This window comes from Varroa destructor, unplaced genomic scaffold (genome assembly GCF_002443255.2).
Source record: "Varroa destructor unplaced genomic scaffold, Vdes_3.0 BEIS01000001.1, whole genome shotgun sequence".
In the NCBI taxonomy this organism is placed as follows: domain Eukaryota; kingdom Metazoa; phylum Arthropoda; class Arachnida; order Mesostigmata; family Varroidae; genus Varroa; species Varroa destructor.
Window position 1 is genome coordinate 21,327,396 of NW_019211454.1, and position 27,493 is coordinate 21,354,888.

The window sequence follows — 27,493 nt, forward strand, 5'->3', positions numbered from 1 at the left end:
TATATATAGTTATATTGTGTAGAGTGAGCGCACGAGGAAAGCCTAACAAGTTACAGACCCTATGTAAGTTCTATTAAAAATACCTTGATGGCACATGTAGCACATATGTCACTGCTACACATAAGAACCGAAAGTAATGATACCACTTTTTTATGCGTTACAGGCTAAGAAAAAGTCATTCGTGCGCTTGCCAAATACTTAAGCCTTGCATGCAGTACGAAAAAGGTCCATGCACGCGGATATCGATCCAACACTGAATGCGTTTGACGTGCGTGAATTTAAGTTAGTTTGTATTTGTGAGACTTTGGCCCTGCTCCTAAGGTTGGATGCATAGTCTTATCAATGTCGTCCTCTTAGCTAGACCACTGGCAGTCGTTTGTCGATCGATGGAGGAGCTTGACGTGATCGTGTAAATTTACTTCAATCACTCTCCGATAACTGTTCTGCACTGTAGAACCTCATATGTAGCTAGTAAGTTATCAAAAACATATGTATCTAGGAAGCTAAAAAAAGTACACTTTTTCTTTTCTGTTTGTCGGGCTATCGCTTGAGATATCATGTGAGAACGGACTACCATCGACTAGAGACACAGGCATTTGTGTCTTTAGGGTTGATTTGTTATACTTACTTTAATTATTGATTACTGATGATGAAAAACTTTTCTGACCAAAGGGCACATCTACAGTGTCAGACATAAATGCCTATAAACTAATCCACTGATACTGATAATTTTTAAAAATCGTAAGTCACAGAGCGGAGAAGGAGGGGCTATAAAATTAATTTATCCGTGCGTTAAAAATATTATTCGTGACAATTCGATAGGTGCTTCAGTTTGAGAACTAAACCGTTTGCAAAATCTCTGTTCTTCACTACAAAAATAACATTTTAACATTCGGGGTGTGTGTGTCTGGCGATAGTGGAAGATGGGCTCATCGAAGTATCACTCTACCATGGGCCAGCCACTCAAATATACCAGAAAAATTAAAGATCGGACTGGTTGCTGGTTTGAACTTAAAAACGCAAGAACCCAAGAAAAAGTTTCAAAATACCAACTACTGAAACTTATCTAGACACCTCAATGGACAATGGATACTTTTGTCTCGAAAGTGGCCGTTATTTTCTGTGCACTTATAAAAGTATCACTTTGCGCTATCTTGATTAATTGTTTAGCTTTTTAAATCTAAATTTTTTAAGGCTTTTTCGGTTTGACTTATATAAACACTTCTCGTTTTTTTTTCGGCCGTCGACTTTGTAGTTTCGGTGATAATTCACTCTCGATGAACATGTGGACGATAGCTAATAATCGCTCAATGTTTAATGATGAAACGCTATTTTTACCGAACTGATCCGCATCTTCCTTGGAAGACGGTTATGGCCTCCTTTCGAGTAGTACTAATTTCGAAAGGGTGCATTCGTGAAGACGCTAGTGATCAGTGGAAAAAACCTTGGATTTAAGCGGCGTACACGTACGCACGTCAAGCTAGTAGGCATCCTCGTTCTTTGCCGATACCATTATTTTCGGTGAATGAGCATGTTGAATAGGTCGATAGCTTGATAGACCGCGCAGTCGGTTAAATGTCGACAATGTTCTTCACAGGCTAGATTGAGTATTCTATTGGAGCAGCTGGGCCAATGTACACTGTTTTGCTTTTAGATAAGTGGGCTAGCAAGTCGGGCAAAAGGCAAACGGGCGATCTCTTTCTGTTCGTTCGATCTGGTATTATACATAGATCCGCACATCGATACCTCTCTTTAGTGGAGAGATCTTGACACGTTTACAACCGGTAGGTCACGCATGAGCGGTTGTCTTACCCTTCGTAGCCTTCAGTCAAACGGCACCGGTGGCCGACTGACGGGCTCGCGGCAAGCAGGAAGGCAGAGACACAGACAGGCGACTGGGCAATTGATCCACATAGTGACTTTAGCGGTCGCCGGTGTTATGCAACGCAGCGTAGCTTTGTTGTACGGGCGCACGCAGAGTCCTCTGTATGGAAAATAAGAAGACGACGGTCACCTTAAGACGGGAGAAGTACGACACGGCCATGACCAGGCGGACGGTGCTATTTAGTACAGGCAGCACACGCTTCCCGCCTAACGGGAAGTGACTTTATGAGGAGAGGTGAAATGAGGGGCGGAGGACGAGGGATGCACTTAGCGAGTGGTGCGCAATGCTGATGGGTAGAGTGAGGCGTTAAGAGGTGTTCGGTTAGCACTCGCCTGAGCAGTTATTTACCAAATAATGAGTCGCAACGACAATAACAATGATATCAACACTGGGCAATAAAAAACAACCGTGATACGCTTTGTTCGGCCGATGGAGAAAAATTATGTTTTTCGTTATTTATTCGAATTTGTCTATGTAGGACGTGCGCACGAACTGTATGAAGCTCTCATTGATCTGATAAAAGAAAAAGCTTTAAAACAAGCTCGACTTCTCAAAATCTTTGGTGGCCATTTGTTATAGCTTTTCAAAAGTATACGTCTGCTATAGTACATTTTACCCAGCGAATGCCATAAACATAATTTGTTTAGCCTAATGACAAGTCAATGGCAAGGGACTAGTATCGTAGCCTATAATCTAAGACTTCATATTCATTATTTTATAATATCCTGACGTTGGTATCTGGTGGTCCAGAAAGCAACCGCACGTTTTTTACCAGCTGTCGACGCCGTTGATGATGTCGGTCAATAAATAGGATCAGCAAGCGGTTGACTGAGTGAATGAATGCATAACGGAACGTACTTCATCGCCATTTTTTAGCTGCGCAAAGTTCTTTGTATTACATTGTCCTATAAGCCTCCTGTTCGGTTGTTAAAATATACGTGAAAGTTAGCGTTGTAGGAAGCAAAAATACTCTTAATAATATAAAAATAGATTGTTTCGGAGCAATTATCAATCATAGCATTCTGCCGCTGTGTAAGAACGGTGTACTGCATTTACTTACGTTTGTTCTGTAACGTCTTATTTCGAAATTAATTGAATTATTCCATGATTATTATTGGGCTCACCATGCGTCCACTGACCGGAATCCTGTACGGTAATTCCTATCATATGACCTTTGTCATGGTTACACATAGTAGCTGCATATAGAATAGGCCAGAAACGAGAACCTCGTGACAACTCAACGGAACTTCAGCTTGGTCCTGTAGAAAACCTTAATGGTCATTCAATGATCAGGACACTGAAGGCAACCTTTGAGCGCACAGTACATGTACACGAAAAGAGGGCTCCCTAGGGCAACTGTATATTATAGTCTTTCAATCGGGCTCCATATCTGTAGCCAGTGACATGCTTCAGCGATCTCGTAGGCTTCTTCACGCATCTCTCCTACGGGTTCATCGGATCCGCACCATGGCCGATAGGTACACGCGCGGATGGGGAGCTAGGGAATCTCTATGTGAGCGCGTGTGTGTTTGCGCGCGCGCGAATCTATTCAGTGGAGAGCTGCCCTCATCTCGTAGTCCGTCAGTCGACGCTAACCGATGACTTCGCGCGTCACTGGCCAACGCGTATCGTGCGCATCTGACGCTAGTGACCAGCCGGCCAGCTAGTGAGGCGGCTTGCCACCCCACCCACTCGAACAATGTTAACATCACAGTTTCATCACAATTGGCCTTCACAATGAACAGCAGCAACCATAGTTAAAGTCCACAGACATAGGTGAACATTACCCTGACAAGTTTATAATAATAGAATAAAACACAGATGTTTTATAGATGTAGATTTCGTTTATTTTAAATATCACTCGTTAATCATCAGCTAATTCCCGGTCGCTCACATGTAACAACCTATTGACTATAACTGATGTGTCATCCCGACCTTTTTTTTGTTTTCCAAGTATACAACAGAAGCAATAAATAATCCGGCCACGATAGCATCATGTTTTGGACTGTCTTCGATGAAGCAAATGGATACAAATAACTGTAGGCGTTCCGAGACGTACGCAGAGGCTTGCTTTTCCATCTGTTATATATACCCGATTTCATTGCAAGATCATATGAGCCAGAGTCAATGATTGGCAACGCTCGCTGATTCTGCGTTACCTTCATGAGAGTGCCACCACAAAATAGAAGTCCAGATACCGTTGCAGGACGCGTCCATCTCACTTGAACGGCGTGAACTATGATGTGTATGCCTGCACATACATTGTGTAGATGGGGGTCAGTTTCTCTTGCCGTTGCTTGCTGTTGCTAGGTACGCTGTGATGTACCAGCTGCTTAGCCTTTCAGTAATCTTTAATTGGCGCGTTCTACGATTTTTGTGCACCACCAGAAAGAACCGTTATACGTTTTACATACCAACCGTTAACAGTGGACAGATGGGCAATGCAGATGTCATTGAACCGCAACAACAGTGATAAATATGTCCGCGCATCCAACTGTTTTCGATTTTTTTGTATAGGATCATATGCTGCTGACTTTTGAAGGCTTCCTCATAGGGGGCAGTGTCTTTTTTCACCACTCGTTCTCAACGCACCCTTTAACACCGCGTCCCATTTGTAAGTATAAACAATATCATTGGTATTCTATCACAGTTACACGTTATTATGTACTGTTTGTTAGTTTAACTTCATGGCATTCTCTATTCGCGTTCATCATCTACAGTGCTTGGTAATACCCAGCCACGGATACGACAGTTGGACTGGATGATTATACTACGAGACTTCGACATTCAGCGCTTCTGTTATCATGACAGCATTTATATGCGTCCTGCGAAGCTTTGGTCGCATAGCAGATTTGTCGCTCGGGCATGGGAATTGTCGAGTCGAGCAATTAGTGATCAGTGGACGTTAGAGCGCTTCGGGCTGATCTTCACCGGCTATGGCCTGCTGCCGCCGCCGCCGCTCCTACAGCGATTACAGTGAATGCGTTTGGCCTATCTCGGCCTCGAATGGTCGTAGCCAACGCTGCCTCATACAGCGGGTGCAGTCAGCCGCCCAGTGCCCAACAGACCAACAACATCAACAAATGCTCAGCAGCAGCAGTAACAGACTTAATTGCTTAGCTACAGCCTGATCTCTGAAAGCCACCATTATGGTTAGGCTAGTACTTTTTCAGAGAGTCCTGAGCACACCCCCATCCGCAGACTGCGACTTCAACGGACTTCTCCCTATGGTCATGTACTCATCATTATTTTTGTACTGAACATGGGGATCGTATCTAAGTTTTGACAAGAAGAAGATTGGGGCTTTGATATATAAAATAAGGTCTGTATTAACACTCTGCACCAAAAAATGTTCAGTATAATAAACTGGACCCTAAAATATGGTGACTTCAAACAGTATGGATCTCATCCTCTGCCGGTTCCGTTTTATATTAAAAATATATTTTTTTTCATAAGGTTTGCGTTGATTCATAAATGAATGCTCGACATGCACCAGCACGCGCTCGTAGATAGATGGAATGGGTTTGTTTCAGGGTTACGAGTTTCATCATAGAACGAGCATAACAGTTTCTACACGTAACTCTGTGATAGAACAACTTGTGTAGAATCGATTTAAAATGGTAAGGGTGGCTTGAAACGTTCAAATGACGTCATATATGCATTTTATCCACCATTATAGTTAGTTGGGCGGGGCTGGCATAACTCATTCATACTAGCGGCAGGCACCGACCAGAGCTATCACGTGAGTTGAGAGCAGACGTGCGTCGAAGGATCCAAAGGGAAAAGGACCTAGAGACACACTTCGTTCGACGAAGAGTTTCTTTTAGGAGAAGAAGGTAGATAAAAGTCCGGACAGGTCCAAACGAGCTAGGAAACAGAAACAGTAGACGGTCAGGTAACGAGAGAATAGTGGTGGTGGAACTAGTAAAGCAACTGCACACTCTTTGCCTTTTTTCCTTTTGGCCCCCGCCGATCGAGCAAGACGAGCTAACATTTGCGCAACGTACAATGTAGAAAAACAATCGTGAGGGTACTAACATTAAGGGTAAAAGCAGCAGTAAAAGGGGGAGCCAGTTCCGTTTGGTTGCCGGTAGTGGCAAAAATAAGAGGTGCCGCTTACGTTAACCCGAGAAAGCATGCTAAGTTCAGGCTGTAGCAGTACAGCGACGCTTCCGCTACCGATGATACCATCACGGCATAACAGTACCACTATGATGATCTGTTCCAGGCGCTGTCCCCTCCACCGAAACTAGTACCGACGCATCAGGACTTCTATAGGTGTTCCTATTTTTATCCTTGCTTTTCCTGTCGCGTCCTTCCGCGCCTTCTTCACCTAATCTTTTCTCCTTACTGTTCTTCACTTTTGTGATGCCACAGTATTTCTATACAGTTTTCTTCCGCAGTCTCGTTGTTGTGGCTGCCAACATCTACGAGCTTTGTTGCCTTACCGGCCGACGACTACACGCTGACGAGAGCACTGCCGCAAGCTCTGAGGGCAAACTTCCTCCCTGGCAGCACCGCTGCTGCTACTGGCATGACCACTCCTCTGACTTTTCCTGCCCGAAGACGACGTGCCTCGAGGAAACAAAGAGCTGCCAGCAGCAGCAGTGCTACACGAAGCCTCGTCGTCGAGGCGGTCGTGGCAGTGTTGCTATAAATGTTCTTGGCGCTGCCTTCGTGGTTGTCGTGCACTCGGGGAAACGACTAGGCCTGCAGATGTGATCTCTACGGCCGCGGCAGACGAAGAAGAAGCCCAACGCACGAGAAAGGAAAAGAAGAAGCAGTCGCAGCCAGCATTTGCTTCCAGATAGTGACTGTCCCCTCGCTCCTCTCCCCGCACCCCCTCCCAAACAACAGCAGCATTACCTTTCCATCCAATCCGATCTGCTTCGCTATTTCTTTTTCTACTTCGGCCGTCTTCTTCATCTCTCTTCTTGGGGCACCATGACGCTTTGACCGGTACGTGACACACATGAGGAGTAGAATAGAAGCAGAAAACGAACCACCGCAGCGACCGAATAAGTCGGGCGCAGGCCAGCCAGCCTTTGCGCCGGCCGGTCTGTCGGTCGGCTGGGTTTGGATGTTCGCCACCGCCCCAACTGGTTCTAGTCGGTAAAATGGCTGGGAAGACACATGCGAGCACCAAGTCGTGCCAGCAGTCGCAGCTGAAGTAGAATCATAATTCGTGCTCTATCGCGGAATGCACAAATGTATGGCGGTGACGACAACGATGGAGGGATGTAAAGAAAAAAACTTCCGTGCTCCGCCTACGGTACTGTACGTACTCTATGTAGCTAGAACAGCGTCCACCCATCCCACTGGACGAACCTTCATTTCATCCTTCAGGTTTTTTTTTTCGCTACAGACAGAATCGACCTAAGTTAGGTAAGCGTCGTTATTGTGGTTTCTTTCGAGTTGCCGTTCTTAATCGCATCGGCTAGTGCCGCTTAACGCAATACTTGGATTGCCAAATTTCCATCTAACAGCCCACGATGAACATCCCACCTGGCCCCATCTGGTTGAAATTTCGTTTCCGACATGGCGTAAGCTATCTACTGTATGTAAACTGGTTTTTTATTCCCAGTTAAAATATAGATTCAAGGCCCAAATTGCCTTTACATATGGACGTTACGAAAAAATGCTATCTCAATCAAAATTGGCAGGAAACTTGAACAACGATTGACGCGTCAAGCCATATTTCAGAGCTAGTCGGTCCTTATTTAAGATGTTATTGTGAGAACTGCGGTGGATTTAGACTGGCTATGTCGCTCTGAATTCCTCAACGTAACGAAAGCGGACTCGAAAATCACATCAAAAGGTCCGCGGCACAAGTGTACGCTGTGCAGCCGCGGACGACCGCTGAGGCAAGCACGTCTCTAGCGGACGTGAGTGGCGGGCTGGTTTCGGGATGGCCAAACTCTATGGTACCATACGCGAGGGGCAGAGGGTAGATACAGAGCTGCAGCGTTATGTCTTCCCCCTGGGGTTGTCTCTCCCTTTCGGTATGTTGTGCTATCCCTCACGCACCAGAGCAGACAAGCAGCGCTAGGCCGATCACAGCGCCACCCCATAGTCAATACCGCAATGCGCAAAAAGTGTATACTCCTCTATCCCACCGAATCGAAGAAGTAGGAACTTTCTCGCTAAAAAAGCCAGTCTTCTTCAGTTAAGACTACTCCAAAGTCAATCAGATGTGGGCCATAATGATTGTCCTTGTTCATACTTTTGTCATATATATATATATATATTTGGGTAAGATCAATGCTATTTGGTCATTTTTTGTCAGCTGAATCCAATTGGAGAGAGATATTTGAATGAAGTTTTCACATGTGTTACTGACAAGCATTTAAAAATATGTTTACACAATGCAATAGCCATCCTCAAACACGAAAAAGCTAGTTGGATCTTCTAGACTGATAATGAGCCAACAAGTGTTCTCGATAACAGCCGCTAGTCTCTGCGCTTAAACTTAAGAAACGAATAGAACTTGGAGCGTTTTCAATCTAGCTAGCTCTTATTGCGGATTATCAATTTTCCCTCATGGACTTTTCGGAAGTCTTTCGGACAAGCAAAGCAGACTATCGACCAACGGCTAAGGAAGCTTATGTGGTTGGTGGGAATTCATCCAGGCCGAACATATTGGACAACCATCGCCTATCGTCATAAGACGCATCGTTGTTGAAATGCTTTCTAGAGTACGTAATCTAAGTCAAAATGTATGATAGATTGTATTAGCCTTCTCAACTACTTGGTGGTAACATAAATTTTAAGAAATACGTGAGGTTTATTTATCAATTTATCTCTTGACGTTTATAGACGGTGTTATTTGTCAGTAATACAAGTCAGTAACAGATTTGCTTCACACTCAATTGGCGATGTCCATTCATCGCTTGTAAACTTCAATATTGTACCCCATCCCCGTTATCGGTATTGTAAGATATCCTCTAACTATTCTCCTCATGACCGATTCTGGCCCGCAACATAATACTAGTAATCAACTCTTCCTGGCCTAAATAGTCTGCCAATAAAAATGTCAGTCTACAGAGAGAGGTCGACCTAATCGCGACAAAATCTGCTTCCCGAGTTGGGGTGGCCATATGCAAATGATACACATCACTAAATCACCACGTAAAGGCCAGGCTGAGTGCTGTCCTAATAGGGGTGCTATCATATTGGCATCAATGTACGCCAACAACGGAACAAGAAGCAGAAGTAACAACGTGAGCATTTAGCGAGGGTTCGTCTGTCGAGCCTGAGACTCTTAATGAGCTTGGCCACTGCTGCGTTCACGGGTCCTGCTGGAAATAGGTGCGTTATGTTGCCGTGCGTGGCCGTGTTGTGAAGTTGGCGCGCGCCAATTAGAGGATTAACAAGAAGCAGTAATAGCGGCACTCGTAGAGCTATGATCAGACAACGATCGAAAAAGTGCCTGAGAGTAGGAGCACTGAAGGAGGAAGACATTTACCGCACGCTAGGTCCGGCAATGGAGCAACTAATAAACTTGGATTAACTTTACGATGAGGAGAAACTAACACGAGCAGACTAGTATTAAGACTTACAGCTATTGATGCTAGACGAAGCTTATAGTCATCGAGGTTCTACAGTCTCAAGAGAGTACGCTGAGAAGTGAGTATGCACAAGCTTACGCAACCTAGAAAAGCCCAGCATCACTGATAACCATCAAAATATTCACGTGTTTCGATCGCCTTCTGGTTAATAAAACATGAAACGAGTTTTATAGTCACGCTGATACGGAAAACTGTTACTATAGATTGTAGAAAATAAGCAAAAGGGTAGATCTGTAGTGAATCATCATTGACCGCGTTTAGTCACCAGTGCACCCGGCTCTATTTGAACGTGCGGAATTGATCGCGTCATACAGATATTACTCGACTCGTTTCGAGTCCTTGATACTTGGTATATTAAAAAATCTTAATTAACCACAATATTACTTAACTAGCACCTAGTAGCTACTTCCACGGACGTATTGGCTTAACTTCAGTTTAGTAAATTCGAGCGAAAAAATGTTCGTTAACACATATCATGACACAAAAACTATTATACAACTTAAAACGAAAAAAACTCTGGAAAAAAGCAGAAACAACGGATTTTTTCTAGCTGTCCCGACCGTTACGAGACCACGCATCGTCCATCGTTCGGCTTTTACTATGATATACTCAATGGGTATCGGCAGTCAATTGTTATAGTCCTCAATAAAGTTTTCTACTCTTCCTCGCATGACGCATACCTCTTTAGTGTCAATGTGCATTGGTAATTGAAAATAGCCGCAGGCTCCGAATGAAAACAGACCACCCCGACAGCGCAAGTCTGTCTGCGGTTGTATCCCACATTGAGGAAAGTAAACAACATGTCGTTTGGGCCTGAGTAGAGAGCATTCAGGTGGGCGCAGGCCGCTGTGTATCAGTGCAATGTATCGTCTCGTTGCAGCTATAGTAGGAACGCTTTGGAACTTTTGAATTTGCATCTGCAAACATCAGTAGTGCAAACTGGTACACTGTTAGGACGGATAAGTGAAATGTGCGATCAGTAGTTGGGCAATGGATATCCCGTAAACGAAGCAATGCGTGTCTGGTTAATTAAAGTAACTAGAGGATCAAGGATTCTCCTTTTTTGTCTTGAGTGTTATCCGCCGAGATTCTAACTGAAACTGAAAAGTTCGCGTCATAATTAGACTAGCCACTTTACGCTGGGGTTCAACTGCCAGGCAAGGCCAACAGACGGACAGCGGATACACAATGAAGGGAATGGTCAGAATGGCAAGTTCTAAATAGTTCTCTTGAGTGCAACGCCTTTTGAGGACGTCATAGCACTCTTGGAAGAAGCTAGCAGACGAGTCACATAACGGGGAAAAAAGGCAAACAGTTGATGATTGTTAAATTAGCATTGGAAACTTTCGTCTTGATCAGTATGCTCGTATTGGTATTTGTGTTTGATATTTATGACCTCATTGTTCATATATACTTTTGTGACGCTGGTTCACTGTTGAGTAGTAAGCTGTTTCTCACGAACCCCAAAAAGATTCTGTGGGGCACGAATTGTCGACGAAAGCAACGGTATCCACTGACCGCAATCGCAACCGAGATGGCGGCCATACCGCAATAAATGTGATACTATGTGCAACGGCTTAGCGCTGGGCCAGGCGAGATCACAATGGCACCATGATCGCCGACTATATATAGTATTGCCGAAGGGAACCAATATGATTACATGTTAAGCGGGGGGTACGGGCGTGGGGCATAAAGCCGACTACCTCAGTGGTGGGCGCTAATCCTCGAGAAACTGCGCCACGAGAAGTGAGCACCTGAGCACCCCGCTGTGCGCAACAAAAGGACGAACGCGCACTGTTGAACGGAGTCACAGTAGCAGCAGCAACAGCAGCGTATACTATATCTACGTCAATACTACTGATGTTTAACTGAAGCAAAAAAAAAGGGAGTAATCCACCGATTCACTTGCACTGCCCTTTCCATATACGGCTCCTTATTTTCTACCTCAACTGTTATTATTATGTGTTCGAACTCATGTAATCACAGAAGACGTCATTGTCGTCACCTCATTTATCTGAATAGACGAGACAAAGACGATGTTTGTTTTGACGCCTTGTTGGCATCAAACGAAACATGAATTTTCTCTGTTTTGTCAATGCTCTTATCCGTTACATTTGACACACGGTAGTGACATGTCTGGATATAGTGCATATTGCCGGTATCAGCTGCGCTGTAAGTGCTGTCTGGGGGTCCGTAGCTGGAGCTGAACCGATTTGCGGAACTTTTCGGAGTAGGTTAGTGACCAGCGGTTTCCCTTCTGTATGCCAAACGCATAGCTATGAACGGTGTGTTCTCTGGAAGCATTGCACCTTCCACAAACAGTTGCGAGTATAACAAAGTCAGCCGACTATCGAACGGAAGGACCGACCGACCGACAGATGGAACGGAGGACGGAGGGGACGAACGAGACGCAGAGCAAGAAGGCGTGCCGAAGTGTGTGGGGTTGGCTGGTTCTAGCTGAGGCGAGAGCGAGTGAGCTGCGTCGCTCTCACGTCCTCACACGTCGCCTTCTCATCGGACACGTAGCCATCATCGTATCACGTCCAGCCATCAGCCCCTCCGTGACTACTGGCCTGCGCTGGACCAGACACTCCACGTTACCCTGCGCAAAACATAGCTCGGCCACCAAACCCACGCCACGTGAGCACCGACATGACGTGGCCGTTGGTCAAGCACTTGACGCACATCCTCGCTCCGCGGGGAAGGGGGGAATTAATTCCGGATCTGTCGCGTCCTCTTCAAGATCTCGCCCATCACGCGGTCTACAATGCTTTGGTTTAGCCTAACTCGACAACCCTGCACCGTTCCGCTCCACCCCACCCCCGGCCACTCCGTTCTGCAGCCAATGTGACTTCGGAATGTCAACGGTTGGCACTTCTTCCCGCACTGGAGTCGACCGACAAACCGATAGCCGGCTGCCGCCCACGTGATGGCTGGGGACACGTCGGCTGCTTCACGTGCTCACCGTGATATTTGTTTGAGCTACGTAAACAAACTCACTCACTCACTCACAGAGCAAATACAACTGGCGGGCTGTCGACCGGGAAAGCATTGGCGACGGCACGCGACCATTCACGTCAAATGATTAGCGTGAGTTATAGTAGAAATAGTCGTTGTCTAACCATAGGCCGCCTGACCATTGACTAAACAAGCAGTACACACGTGGTCGCGTTACGCACGATGTACGAGGAAGCATTTAGTCATGATGACAACGTTTGTCATTATCACTAGAGAGACTAGAATTTTTGCTATCAACACCTGACAGCGACGTCGAAAGGTGCCAAATCCACTGATTGCAATAGACGATCATGGCTCAAGGTACTTAGTACTCACGGAGCCATTGTAATCGAGAAATATTATGTCCAGTAACGTATATACCTACCAGTTTGGGACGCTCCAGTTCTGGTTGGGCGTTGGAGTTTGGTACTGCTGTGGCTGATATGTAGCTAGTGGCACCAAAGACGGTACGGAGGACATGCAGTCCACCGACTGTCTGTGAGGCACCCCAGTCAACATGGTGTTCGTTCGCTAACTGGCTCGCTTACTTCAGGCCTGCTTTTAGAATCGCACGCAGGTCACGGAGTGATCTCGATGTCTGGGCACGCACACGGCAACGACGCACCACACACGCACAAGACACGCACAGTCGAGCAATACAACGAGGGAGGGATAAAACGCTAATTCGTCTTCGTTGTCTGCATTATTACAACTCACAACAACAACAACAACAACAACAACAACAACAACAACGATAACAGGAGCAGCAGACGCAGTAAAGTGCTTAACACACTCTCGCTTTTTCTTTCCCGTTTTCACTTAGTAACTCAGTCAGTCGTCAGTGAGTTTGTTAGTAGTCGACTCACTGACAGATAGACAGACAGACATACAATCACACGCACGCACGCGCGCACACACACACACACACACGCACACGCACACACAAAAGCGCGTGACGGCTTCGCCGCGGTCGCTGGCGTTAAAGATACTACTGCCGACTGTTTGTTGCTAATTCGGACCCTTCAGCAGGCAACAGCAACTACGAGCGCGGGAAGGGAGGGGGGATAAGCTGCTGCAGTCTCTGCTACTGCTGGTGCTGTTTCTTGTGCTGTTGCAATGGGGGACCGTTGATGCTGCAAAGTTGTCGGGTCGCGTAGTAGAGTTTCTTGCCCCCCAGGATTCGATCGTTCGCAGTCTCGGTCTAAGTCCTAGTTTCTTGTCTTTTGGTCTTGGTTGTCGACTTGAAGCAGCAGCGGCGATGGCGGACAGCCAGTCTTGGCTTTGAGAAGTTGAAAGTTCAGAGGAGGAACAGCAGTCCGCAGCACGACGACGACGACGACGACGGCGACGACGACGACGACGACGACGACGACGACAACGACGACGACGACGACGACGACGACGACGACGACGACGACGACGACGACGACAACCACTGCTGTCGTCCGCTCGTCATTGGCTCCTTGATCACGATCCCTGTCCGTGACGCTGCTGCTTTGTAGAAAGCGGCTACCCAAACGCCCGCACCCTGAAGCACGCTTCACTCGCACACGCCGCCGCTGGTTTCGTCCACCCGCGACATGACTTCCATGCAAAATACACTCGTTCTCCTCCTCTTCCTTCTCCTCTCACTGCTTAGCTCGACTCGACTGAGTCAACGACAGCTCCTGCCGCAGCAGCAGTCGTAGCGCTGCACAGAACAGCAGCAGCACAGCATATAGTTATGGTGGCAGTTGCTGGCGGCCTGCCGGGCTTCTCTAGTCTAGCTGTTGTTTGTTGGCCGAGCGTTCATACGGGCAGAGGCTGCTCCTGGGCAGCTAGCGCAAGCACCGCTGTCGCGTTCGCCGGGTAGACTGGTTCTCTGAGCTGAGCACGTCCGTGCACGTGCGAAGACTTCCAATAGAGGGCCGGGCCGACTCGAGTCGAGCCACTCGGGCTGCGCCTCCGCTGGCAGCCGCCGCTACGACTGCCACTACTCCGAGAGGGCCTGTGACGTCAGCGCTCCGCCCCACCACCGCCCCAACTATTATTATGCCGGAGCGAAAGGACGATCGAAACAGAAGTACACGGAGCCTGAGTGCAGCGAAAGCTGCTGCTGCTGGTACTGGCGCCGCGGCCGCCGGCAAGTGGCTAGGCAGCTCGTGGACGATAGTGCGGCTGCTGTTGATGGTGGTAGAGGTGACGGCGGGAAAACGAGCGGGCGGGCGGGCGGGCAAGCAAGCGATCGACTGTTTGGCTAGGATACTGATTCCGCTCATACATGAGAGTCATTTGGTCTTGGCTGCACGGTGCTAGCCAACCCTTGAAGCCATCGCTAGCTGCCAGCATCGAAACGAGTAGTAGTGGCTGTGCTAGCAAGGGAGCCTTCCCTCTCGGGGCCTCCAGCAGTTACTGGTCAGAGTGGCGCCGAGAGCGAACTAGCCAACCCTCCTTAGCATCGAGTGTAGGGCGATGAGCGTCGAACAGCAATCCGAAGCTGAAAGACACTGCGCTAGTATAGAGGACGGACGGGGTGGCGAACCGGAGGACAGGGGAGGCCAGACGGGAAAAAGGAACGGGGGCCGGAGGTCGAGCGGCGAGTCAGTTGCGCGTACCTTGGACGTGACTTCGGATTTCACGTAGTCACGCCGTGATGCCATCACTACCGGCTAGACAACGGACATCGGCTTGGTCCTGCCGAAACTAGACTCTAGACCGGAGCGACATAGGCCAGTCACGGATGACCAACCCGACGGTCGGCAACACGGCACTTCATGGATGCGTTTTGAGCGATCATAGAGCAAACGGAATCAGGATTCGAAATGCAAGCTTACTACTTACTGTATACCTGCCAAGCTACAACTCCGACGAATAGCAGGTCGGTACAGATTTGTTCCTCATTGTTCAAGTCTCTGCTTGAGAAAAAGACTTGTAGCTCTTTTCGATTAGTAATGCTAGGGTAATAACAGCAAGATAACGCACGAGTTCACTGAAACAAAATGGTTTACTAATATAGATCTACTTAATAGCCTCCATGCAAAATATTCGTAGCTGAGGAAAATACTCGTTCGCACATATTAAGTATTAGACTGACACGGGCTTGGGGAAGATAAAAGAACTGTACCTGTTTGTACAAATGTTTATAAAATAGGCGCGTGCATGATCTAGGTATAGAAACGAATAGCAGGTTCTCTTTGCTATAATTATTGCTTAGTGGGTATAATATTGCTGAAAATTTCTCTGTCTCGCATAGTATCTCGTAGATGCTCTAAATCTAATAATCGGGTAGTGTGGGAATGAATCTCTATTGCTCTTTTTTCCCGAAGGTGGCTTCTATCATATCAGCGAAAAATACGATCGGATCATTTCACTTGATGCATTGCTTTCTCTATTGCAGTTCTTCTTCGATCAACAATAAGATGGCTCAGGAACTTTGGTTTTACCATTCGGAAGCATTTGACCATAAGGTCGTGGTCAGTAGTTGCCATCGGCAGGCTGACACCTTTTGCGTAACAGCAGCAGCAGCAGCAGTAGCAGCAGCAACGGCAGTCACCATCATGGACAGGAGGAAACGTATGGAAGCCGAGCTAGCATCCATCGATCATCGCTTAATGTGCAAATAACAGCTTAAATCCTCGTTCAGCTCCGCAATCCCCTGCTCCCATTCGCAGAGCTCAATTGATCGCCGAGGGCCAGGAGGACAAAAAAGAAAAAGGAGAAAGCTGGGTTAGAGGGGTTTTGGAAGGGGGTACAGGCGACACCGCTCAGCATCCGTTGCCGATCTATCGCCGTTCATCTGAGCTGAATGGTCGCCTTCGAAGCTGTGTGATAAAACTCACACGATAGGCGCGGAGATGTGCGATACAGGCGCTGCCTTTTTTTTGCTATAGTTTCTTGCCATTTGCAGGCAAGATTCCTCACGATACCAACCCAATCCGGCGAAAGGCCTTCCACTCGTTCGTCTTCTTCTTTGTGCAGGACTGCCTCTCACACTGTACGTTAGTCTAGTGTCCTACTTGTTGACCTATTGCAGATTGCCAGCCGGGTTGTCCAGGTCACATTGTCGAGTTAGATCACATCGAATATCATAATGTAGATGTGGTACCATCTTGTACAAGTGTTCCATCCCATTTCCCGGCATGATCTATACAAGAAGAAGGATGTATTATCGCTTAAACAATGTATGTCTGTATGTTCTTAATGCAATCTAAGATCGCCTGTCGTGGCCATCGGTGAGATGACCGATCGCTCTTTACTGTGTCTTCGTTAACGTAAACCAGACCGCAGCGACATCGCAATATCGTAGTTGCACACAATCTCAGCACGCTCATATCTAACAATGGCAAACATTAAATAAGTGTGTTATTTAATTGCAGTATAATAATATACAAATGTAGAAATTAATAGTTTTCGTTTGAGTTATAAATACGTCAGTAGTCCGGTTCAGCCATTTATAATGTGCACGAATCTTAGTAAATTATTAACGTTTGGAGCAATGATGAGATAAATCCTGTTCCCGTTTAGGCGTTCCGGATACCGCAGGTTGAAAGCTCTTTGACTCGATTTTCTATTGGAGCACAATTTTTTTTTTCTCAGAATCCTGATTTCAACTGTTTCCCGATGTCTAATCGGCGATCGCGAGGATATAAATCTTAAATAAGATGCAAACAAAGCTGATCTTGCGTATGTGACTTGAGCGACTAATCGATAAATCTTCTACCTACCATATGAGAAATAGTCATCTTCCTAGTAATAGTGATTCGACTGCTAGTATTTCTAGCAGTTTTCAGGCGTTCAAAGTTTCGTAGCGTCGTCATACAACCGATTCAGATTAAGCGCTTACGAAAAGCCCTTAAAAATCGAACAGTGAATATAGGTCAAGCGTGTGCTAGGTAACTAGGGGCCCTGTTCTAGATCGTACACCTGCATTGTTGCATGATTCAGTACTGACGTCTAGGCTAACGAACTTAAAAATTTAAGTTACAACGAAACGGGTGGACGCTAGAAGTTAAAAAGAGAAAAATAGTTTCTGTTCAATCAAAACTTTCGAAATTGGAGGGTTGCTGCAGCGCGCACTTCTGTTGTCAATAGGAAATTAAGTTGTGTACCAATCGATTCAGCCTGCTTGCCCCATTTAGGCTTGGGCAAAAAAAATGGGGTAACTTAGCGAGCAATTGGCAGGGCTACTTGTCAGCGTTTCTGTCTGATCGAGACTCAGCCATTACCAGATAGTTCTGCTGAACTGAACGCCTTTAACCCTAAATAGAAAAGTATATAGCATTGACTGATACCATATATGAGATTTTGCTACAAGCAATGCAAGTGTGTTAAACTGGGTGTGAACTTAAAATATTTCAACAGAAATAAAAAAATACTGTTAGCTTTCTTGTTGTAACTTTCAAATCGGATCCGTTTTACTTAGGCTATTTAAGAAACAATTGCATAGAGCATGTGTATGGGATATGGTAAATGAAGTTGATAGAATACAAACTTCCAAATTTGTTCGAGCAGTAGGCAGCCATGCTCGTCTCTCTCAGACTTTTTGCCATCTGATGTCGATCTATAGAAGCTATAATCATTTCGTGACCTCCAGAATGACCACGACTGCGCTCATAAAGCGAATACAATGTTTCGATTATATCGGCTTTTTAAGCTGTACACGACTTGGTCAAACCCAAAAACCCGCCAATGCTTTCCCTTCGCACGTAGCAAAAGCACTTGAATCGCACACAGGCTGCACTTTTATCGCTGCTGCTGCTGCAATCCTAAAGCTGTAAACTGTTTTGGGCTGGCGACCCACTCGGGAGCCCAACCTCTATTGCTGCCGCCTGAGTATATTTACGAGTTGCATGGCAACGAAGAACAGTCGCTCTCAGCATCAGTGGCTAATAGAGGAACTGGACAAGAAGAGTTAAGACGCAATAGAAAGCTCAGTTTTCAGACACCGATAACTTTCGGAACAACAAACGGGGATATTTTAGGTGGCTTTTCCAAAACTTGTAAGCGTTCAACGCAAGGTGCGTATAGTCGTGCTCATCCGGCTTGATACATGTTATTCTTTTGACGTTGTGCAATTGCCTAAAGTTACATTATAAGATGATAAAAAAAGTTGCACAGTTAATGTTAAAATTGCAGAAGTAATTTACATGCGTACAGCAGTTTTAGCTAAAGTTTACCTATTCGGTAACACAGAACCGCATTAAGGAAACGGTTGAAAGGGTTCGTAGTGTTACTGTCGCAGCATTAGGACGGGTAGTGAGATACAGGCGACGGAGTTCGTTCCCTTAGGCTCATACACGACAACTAGATGTTATAGCACCAGAGCATCTCCAGTGGACTTTTTATCACGAGCGAGTATTTTTATTCGACCGTTCTCTCCCCGGCCAGAATAGCTTGATGCCGATGAAGCTATTTGACACACCTTCACACATACAAACACATAGCTATCTATAAAATATCGCCAATGGCGGCCTAGTTGGACAACAATGAGCTAAGTCCATCGTAATCGGTACGTTTGTTTATTTTCTTTATTCCCCCGTTGGTACATTCAGCCACCCGCACGCACGTTCGCCACCGTCGGTGTGTCTGTTCAACCATCGTACGGCTTTCATATCTCGTGTCGCGAGCTATACGCGTTCGGTCCAATCAGGCAATGATTTTATGGGAAATTTTGTTTGTCATGACCCCCTCAACAATTCGACACCGTTGTGTGTAAAGTGTCGAATCCAGAAGCATTTTATTGTTTGATTTCATTGAATGGTAGAGCCAGCATTTCGGACTACTCCATTATAGAGCCATTCTTATGCAGAGTTCCTCCGTGAAACTCAATAAAATCATGACCACGTCATAAGTTACGAGTACTATTGATGCTGGTTGGCAAAACATTTTAAAGTTCGTACAAGAAGAAATACAAACATGTTGACTTTACGATTAAAATCATCATCGGACCAAGATGGTCAGACCTATCGCTACGTTCAGGAAAGATATGAAAAAAACTATAACGAACGAACGGTACGATTGGGAGTAATTTCTAAGGAACCAAGCAGAGCTGATGATATGGGTCTCAGATCGATAATAATTTGCTTTTTTTCGACTATAAACTTCTGAATTGTATCCCGATTGTATTCGCATGTAAGTTAGGATTTCTTAAAGTTACGACCAACTATCGAAAGAGTACTTTCAACTTTCAATTTAAGTTAAGCTAGGGACGAATCTCTTTCGAGCTTGTTTCAGATGAATGAATTATCTGTGCATGAGTTGCGTAACCCGGGAAATCCTAAATTTGACTATACGTTACATTGGCTGCGTCACCACTGCCTTATTTCGGTGTTCCTATGCGAAGTTAGTGTATTGGGGTTCAGTGAAAGCTGATTTTTTGCTATCATGAATCGCCCGCGCTACGGTTGCCGCCTTTGTGGCGACAGTGACCTGGTGCAATGTTCTGTAAGTAAGCTTTACTCAAAAGTCAATTCGTGAGTTCGATGCAATCCTTGACCTATAAACTCTACTAGCATAGCCTCACGTTGTTCGAACATTGAGCCGAAAAAACAAAGTGCACCCCATAAAGCTGTTCAATGAAACTATTTCTTTTTTGCCATCATAGGTCATAGCTTCACTTTCACACCGATTGAATCGTACCGATGGCTAAGAAGTGAGCAACACCCGTAGCAGTAATGGGTGCACAAATCACCTGAATTCCTCTACGAAGTTACATGCACGCATCGATATCCATAGATATTTCTGAGGTACCTTAACCCTCGTTCCTTGCCGCCAGCGTGGCAAATCCATTCCCGATGCTTGCACGGACCGAAGCGCAGTTCATTCTCGCTCGATCGGTGTGAGTGTGCGTGCGCCTGGCCTTTTTTTACAACCCTTAAATTCTGCCGACGCTGTTGCGATGGCGCTTTCTGTAACGCTCCTGGTGTAGCTGTTGCGTGCTTCTGCTCTCCCTGCGTGTTTCTCGTACCAAAGCCAATTCGCATCTTTCTAGTAAGACGTTCTACTATTTTTCTTTCGATCATACCCTGTTTGCTGCGTCCCGATGTGTGAATCCTGATACTTGCCTTTTCTTCCGCTTCTCTCTGGTCTCGCCCGCCTCCACCCTGCCTCTCTTCCTGCGCCCTCTCAGCGTTCTTTGTGTATTCTGCACTTTGTACATACATGTTACACGTGGATGAATGGCTGCTCACTTCTCCGGTGGCCCGATTATCGCCTACTCTTCATGCATTCTCAACCTCTTCGTCTGCATCTTCACTCTCCGTACTAAGCCCTGGGCCCATAGCCGCTCTGTTTCCTCCGAAGCGTAGTGCCATCCATCGAGGGACCGGCTGATGCCGGTCAGTTGACCGGCTGTAGCTGGCTATGTCGACCCGCGGCCACGCTCACTCGTTCGTAGGCAGACGCATGTGCGTCGTGTACCAGCAACACCGGGCCAGAGCGGAGGGAGGGGTGATGAGGAAGGCGGCGGCAGTGGGGTGGTGGTTTTGGGGGGAAGGAGGCGGCAAATGCGAGCGAAAGAGAGAGGAGGGGAGATGCAAATTTTTAAAAGAGGCGTACGCTTATCGTGTGTATCGTCGTTCCTTCGTATGGTGAATCCACACCCGATCCGCACCTCGGCTAAGAAAAAAGAAAGCTGCCTGTGTTCGAATTGTAAAGAGTTAGTAGCGTTTTCGTAGCGCCGTAGTGGTGGTGATGGCGGCTGTGCGTTCAGTGCTATACGAGCTTACAGGTTGGGAATCGGTACGATCGACAGCAAGAATAGGAAAAGCCACCCAGAACGGCCTTTGCTTAGGCAAACGAGCCAAGGGGCTGGGGTGAGATGGAAAGATGCTTTGAAGGCAGCTACAGCGGCATGCCATGGCCACAGGGAGTCAGAAAACGAAAATGTACAAGGCTAGCGGACTTTCGTTTTAGCTGACAACGACGCCACTACCAGCTCGACCGCAGACTCCACTCAGACGAAAGAGGGGAAAACGACAGAGCACAAAAAGAGGGCGACTGCTTAAAAGGAAAGAACGACTACCTGTTCCTTCGGCGAACAAGTTGTAATAGATAGGGAAGAAGCAAAAAAATCACAATTGAATTTACCATTGGCATCAGTGTCTCCTGGTCGCCGTGATGTTCGCCTGAGTGAGCCTGCAGCCTTGTAGCACCCCGGAAAGAAAAAGCTGCTTAAAAGCCTCAAGGGTGAGAGGCTTTTATAAAGTGCGGGGTAGTGATGGTTGCCTACCAGGCTCTAAGGCTACGTCATTCTGCACTCGAAAATAACAGGGAAGAAAACGGTTTGCTATAACCGATCTGCTTTAGAATCATATAAATACATACAGTAGCTCTTACTGACGTATACCAACGCCAGGCCCGTAGCTAATAGCTTGAATGTAGAACTGTTAGTATTGAGTTGGTCGACAAACAACAACTGTATGCTAGGTGGCGTAAATATAACGTTAGGTTTTCTGTAATCCTGCTTTCGAGAAAGGAGTTTTTTTATAAAGCGCGTTTGCTGCGATATTTTGGCCGCCTCTATCATTCTGGTCTACTACTGGGTTCACCAATCCTGCTATCGAATAATTTTAGGAAGGCCAAGATGTCGAAGTAAGTCAGTGTCAAGAAACAGTTGAGCTGGTCAGGCGTGACACAAACGAAGGTAGTCCAATGCGAAAGGCCGGCAACAAATCCAAATCAAATTCACGACCAGGGTACACAATCTATGCCCTTTGTTCGAAATTTTCGGAACGTCGAATCACAAGACGCGCCCTCGAAACTTTTTTACATTTCAAAAACTTACACCCCAAGTTATCCTTAGTGTTGAAACCTGAATACAGCGCAGGCGTCTGTATACTGTAGTTGGTAAAAATGGAGCTGTTGATTTCATTCAAAATGGATTCGACGCTCGCACGTCCTTTTGCTGATCGCATGAAGGGAAAACCGCTCGTGCAGAGATCCGTAGCAGACGTATTTTCTTGTAGGTTAGGTAGAGAAGATCTTTGACAACATGCTTGGCTAGAAAAGCCGAAACCCAGCCGCGGGTTGTTACTAGTGACCGCGTATGTAAATTGTGTGACATCTGAGATTCGTTGTCGTGAAGGTACGCGTTCAGCTAGCCAGACCCGAGATGTGGTACGCATCCACCCCAGTCAACTGTGTGTATGAACTGATGGCTCTCGCGCATTTGGCTAATTTGATTTTGCACAACCAGCTGATATACCACTAGCTTTCGCTTGTCATAGTACCGCTTACTTCGTGTTCAGTTACAGCTAAGAATAGAGCTATGGAGTAGTAGCGTACGGCCAGGGAGCCAAGTGGCAACGAACGCACGTGCGTGCCTCAATGAAATCGATTAGAAAGGGTTGAGGTGCGTGCAGCAAGTGCACGCCGACTTCTATACATTGATTGCTGGGAAAAAAAACTAGGTACGGTAGCGAAACATTCAAGATCATTCTAGCCATAAAGTAATAACCATATCTTACTCAAACTCGGCCGCTTGCTTAAAGGGGGCCCGAAAATTTGTATGTATGTATGTGTAAATGGATTCATCCTTTCCGAGTTGTTGCATGCAGCACGTTTACGCTCTTTTACCGACTAGAATCTGATGATAATGAAAAAGGCCGCTATCGATATACAGTGCACGCCAGTGCTCATGCCATACAGAATTAGTTTACTATTGTATTAAGTGCTTACGCATTGCTTGGAGAATAATAGGTTTTTTTCGCGGATGGCATTACCACTTAGTAGTTGTTAGGACTTCATGTCTGATTTTCGTTTGCACCTCATCATTGATGTCGAACCTCAGTTTTCCTATGTAAAACTAATCTCCGGCTAACCAATTTTCCTGGCTGAAATATATCTTTTTGATTTTTTTTGCTTTTTTGGGTTGTGCCAGCTGAGATTTGTCAACGACACAGCAGAAGGGCAGCAGCAGCAGCAGCGGCAATGGCAGTATCCAGTCAATTCAAGAAGTGCCAGTGGCGAGACAAAAGAAAAAGCTATTTCCCGTTATTTGTATTGTAGTACCTCAGCGTGGCACGAGCACTGAAAACGTGATGCGCCCTTTGTATATACAGCTTCGTTTCGATCTGCCAATCTATGGAGTGGTAACAACGAACTTGAAATAGGTGGGTACAAGAAAAATTGTGTTTTAATTTTCCGGAAATGACTTGTCATCCCGACCGGATGTTATAGAGTCGCTCGCGAGAGACAGGTCTAGAAGAAGACCTGCCATGGGCTCCCACCTCTCATTCGTTGGTGGGGTTTCTGCCTATACCGGAAATAGACTGCCTTCTACGGGGAGTCAGATCCTTCGAGCAGGCAATGAGTAAAGAAGGCGTATCTTGCATGGAGTTGTGTAACTACAGGCGCGAACCAAGGTACGAAATCAGGAGCTAGTTGGACCAGCACTGAAACAGGGTGACACTAAAAACGATTTTCCATTGCAGTATGTTTGCTCGTAATAGGCAAATCGGTGGGAGTTTAAAATAAAATGTTCTGTAAACAATCTATTATATAGTAGAATATCATGAGAACATATTTTGTTTCTTTTTCATTGGCGTCAAAGGCTAGGTCTGTGTGATGCAACGTGGACGCAAGCCCTCAAAACCCCAATTCTTGAATGAGAAAGTTGGCCTGCCTCTGACAGGGTCAACCAGTTGAACCCTTTGTGATATATGAGGTTTCAATCATTCTCAACAATGTTTAAGAAGAATACGCGCTACGCTTTCATTTTCGTCTCACTCTGATGAAAACAAACTCAAAATGGGCACGCTAATTCATCTGCCATGCTAAGATAAGAAGGGTAAACTACAACAAACAGTAAGGTCGTCGTGCAATGCACCTATCGCACCGAGTTTTCTCGTACTCGAATCCGCTCACTGTAGCTTTGCTAAGCGAGTAAGAGCATTTTTATTTCGAGATGCACTGAGGAACGAGGAGGTGACCTGAGGCGAGGTCGCCATAGGTAGGCTATGTTGTCGTTAGCAAACGAAAGGTTACTGCCAGACGTGTAGCTGGGATCATGCGACCAGGCACGCGCACACACACGCCATCTCCTCCGTAACGGCCGAAATCAAAGCAGGCGTATCGACTCGGGATAGAAACAGGTGCATCCATATGTACGCTCCGAGATGGACGATGTCTAATAATTGTTTTGGACCTACTTGTTTGCGTCGATGAAACACCGCGGGGGCGTGGGGGGAGTCATCTTTCTGTTTTTCGATTATCGTAGCTTTCGCTCGATCGCAGCAGTTCGCTCGCTTAGTACCAGACTACAAGCGGCAACAAACAGTGCACAACAGCAAGTATGCTGCCTTCAGCGTGACAACGCCGTCATGTGCAGCCGCCATCGTTCCTGCGGTACATGTATATAGATTCTTCTACACTGGCCGGACTGATCGGCCACGGACCCGTTCAACATAGTCCTTCGTCCGAACCTGGGTTTAATAGTACCTTCCTCTTCCGGAGGACACGTGGACGAGTTATGATCAGGAAGAGAAACAGGACGAACGCCCAGATGTGTGGATAGTAAGAAAATAGTGGGTGGATTGGAAAGGAAGGAAGTAGCTGGTTAGCTGCGCCCGGGGCGGAGGCTGACTGAGAAGAGAGCCGTATCCTTAAAAGGGATGGGTGGAGGGGATTGCTACATTACGAAAAGAGACAGTAGTTTATATAGGGAATAATAGGAGACTGCTGTGAAATGACGAGAGGAGGTGGAGGACTTTGGCTCGCTGAGTGGCGGTACTAGTAGTCACTGACTGAAAGCGGGGGAAGAGATGGCGCTGATGGTACGCTGGTGGTCATACATGCGATGCCGCAGACGATCATCTGATGAAGGACTAAGTCAGTAGTCAGGTCGTGAGCGGGGTAGTATAATAACGTAGCTCTACTGCTATGAGGGGAAAGTTGCATGGGCAGGATAGAGCGTAGAGGGTGGGGGTATGGTCGCAAAAGCAACAAGCGGCAGAGGGAGGACTCGTGATTGCCTGATTAACGCTTAATAGAAGAAAGAGCGATAGACAGAATTGAGGTGTAGGAGAACACAAGGAAAGAGAAAAAGAATACAAAGTGAAGGAACAGGAAGGAAAGCAGGAAACTAACAGCCAGCGGCCGGTAACGCCAACGAGAATCGGCAACGGAGCGGGGTTAGGGGGGCCGGTATGGTGATCTGAAGGTGATGAAAGAGACCAAGTAGATTCAATGCAAAGACGAAAAGGGTTGCAGGACCATTCGTGGACGCACCTTCTCTCACCGTGCACCGCCACACAGTGAAGAGGACCAAGTTGCCTGAAGAGAAAAGGAATCTTCTTTCGAGGCCAGCCTAGGAGTTAACTGGCTAGGAAAGAATAAAGGAGGGCCAAGACAAGAGGAGGACTAAAGACCATCACTAGTGATCTTCGTAGCTTAGTGTAGAGTAGAAGGGCGTGAAGAATGAACAAAGCGTCTCGCCGCGATGAGTTGGTCAGCGCGTTGATGACTCCTCGATCAGTCTACTTCACCAAATCCGGTATGTGGCCGACGTCGGAGACTGAATGGATGAAACACACGCGAATTGACGGACCCTATTATTTTCCCTTTGCTCAGCTTCTGTCTTTGGCTATTGACGAATTACGTCAGTTTAAAGACTGAAGTGCTTAGTTAGACAGCTTGTTTATATAAATAGATTTCTTTTGTGTTATTCAGGATTGTATCATATCTTGATAATTATTAAGGTCTTTAATTTGAAAGAGGTTAGACGTTCCGTTGCTAGGCTTCGACCTTTCTTAAATGTAGTGCAGTTTCGTTACCGAAATAAATTCGAAAATGTAGGAGGCATAGGTTAAATTTTTTCAACAACATAATAAGTCTATTGTATGTTCTAGTCTTGCATGCTGTATATATGTTTATATTTACTTATTGACGCTATTCTTTGTTCAGTGCATACATCACGTCAAGAAACCCCACAAAAGACAGATAGCTCTGACCAAGTGCAAAAGCAGAAACTTAACTGCTTCAGAGGCTGGGCCTCATCACGTTGACCGACTTCGCCCCATTCATGAAATTAAGTAGAAATTTTGCGTCAGAGAACTAAGAAAAGCCCGGGATTGCCCAGGGCATCGGTTTCGTAAGCGTCCTGTCGTGTCTGTATGAAATTCAGCCACCCACCACAAACAACACTGGTCGTTGTCCCCCATCGCCGACGGGTAAAAAGCGACATTCTTGACAACGATAATTCGACCAACGAAATGGTAAGAGGTTGCAAGGCTGTTGCTGCCGCTTTTTTCCGCGCTCTATTTTTTTGGCCTTCTAAATTGGCTTAGTGAGTTAGCGCCACTAGCGGACGGGGGTGGAGTATTGGAGTGTGGCTAGACCATACATGCAAAGGTGGTCAATAGACCGCACCATATACTGGGCGGCTCCTGCCGGTGTCGAATCATTGGGATGGTAGCCACCAGATCAGCCAGTTCGGTCCCTATCGCACTCGCTTTCGATTCTCCCGGCTTTTCTCGATTTTGCTGACTCTCATTCGGTGTTGTCTCTTGGGGTATTTTTGCGACTCTTCTTCATCCTGCCTTGCCATAGGCATCGACACCGCTCGGGCATACCCCAGTGGGCTATAGAGCCAGGGGGACATTGCATATGCTCCCTGATAGCTAACAGCGGAAGCCGCAGGCACAGCACCCATAGCTACTCCCTCCAGGATCATCGATGAAGGCTATCTACATGCTGGTCCGGTGACGTCTTTATGACATCCTTATATGTTTACCCATAAACGCTGTTGAAACAGCAGCAGCCATCGGTAGCGGTTGGAGGAGCACCTACAACAACAACAATAGCAAGTTCTGCTACTAACTGTTGGCCAACTTTGCTTCGCTGTTGTCCAGCCTCGACCAATTTAGGGCGTCTTCATTGTGGAATTGGACATCGAAGGCCACTTGACCGCGGCCGAACGACCGACACAGACGACATACAAAACAGACAACTAGATACGGATATCTTTGCGCGCGTACATACGACACGAGAAGATGTATAGCAGTTCCCGTATAGACACACACGCAGTATCATATCACATTGACATAATGCTATTGGGGACCATTGG

General features: G+C 46.4%; 1 protein-coding gene across 6 annotated transcripts in view; it reads right to left on the reverse strand.

The window, feature by feature from the left end:
• Positions 1 to 27,493, reverse strand: part of LOC111247611 (protein trachealess-like) — a 102,876-nt gene that overhangs the window by 20,864 nt on the left and 54,519 nt on the right. The window contains exon 1 of one of the 6 annotated variants that reach the window (XM_022798749.2): positions 12,836 to 14,425. The exons of the other annotated variants lie outside the window; for them this stretch is intronic. Within the exon in view, the coding sequence (XP_022654484.1) occupies positions 12,836 to 12,969 (134 nt within the window). The 5' untranslated portion in view covers positions 12,970 to 14,425. Of the gene's footprint in view, positions 1 to 12,835; positions 14,426 to 27,493 lie in introns of those variants that run through there. 6 annotated transcript variants of the gene reach the window in all.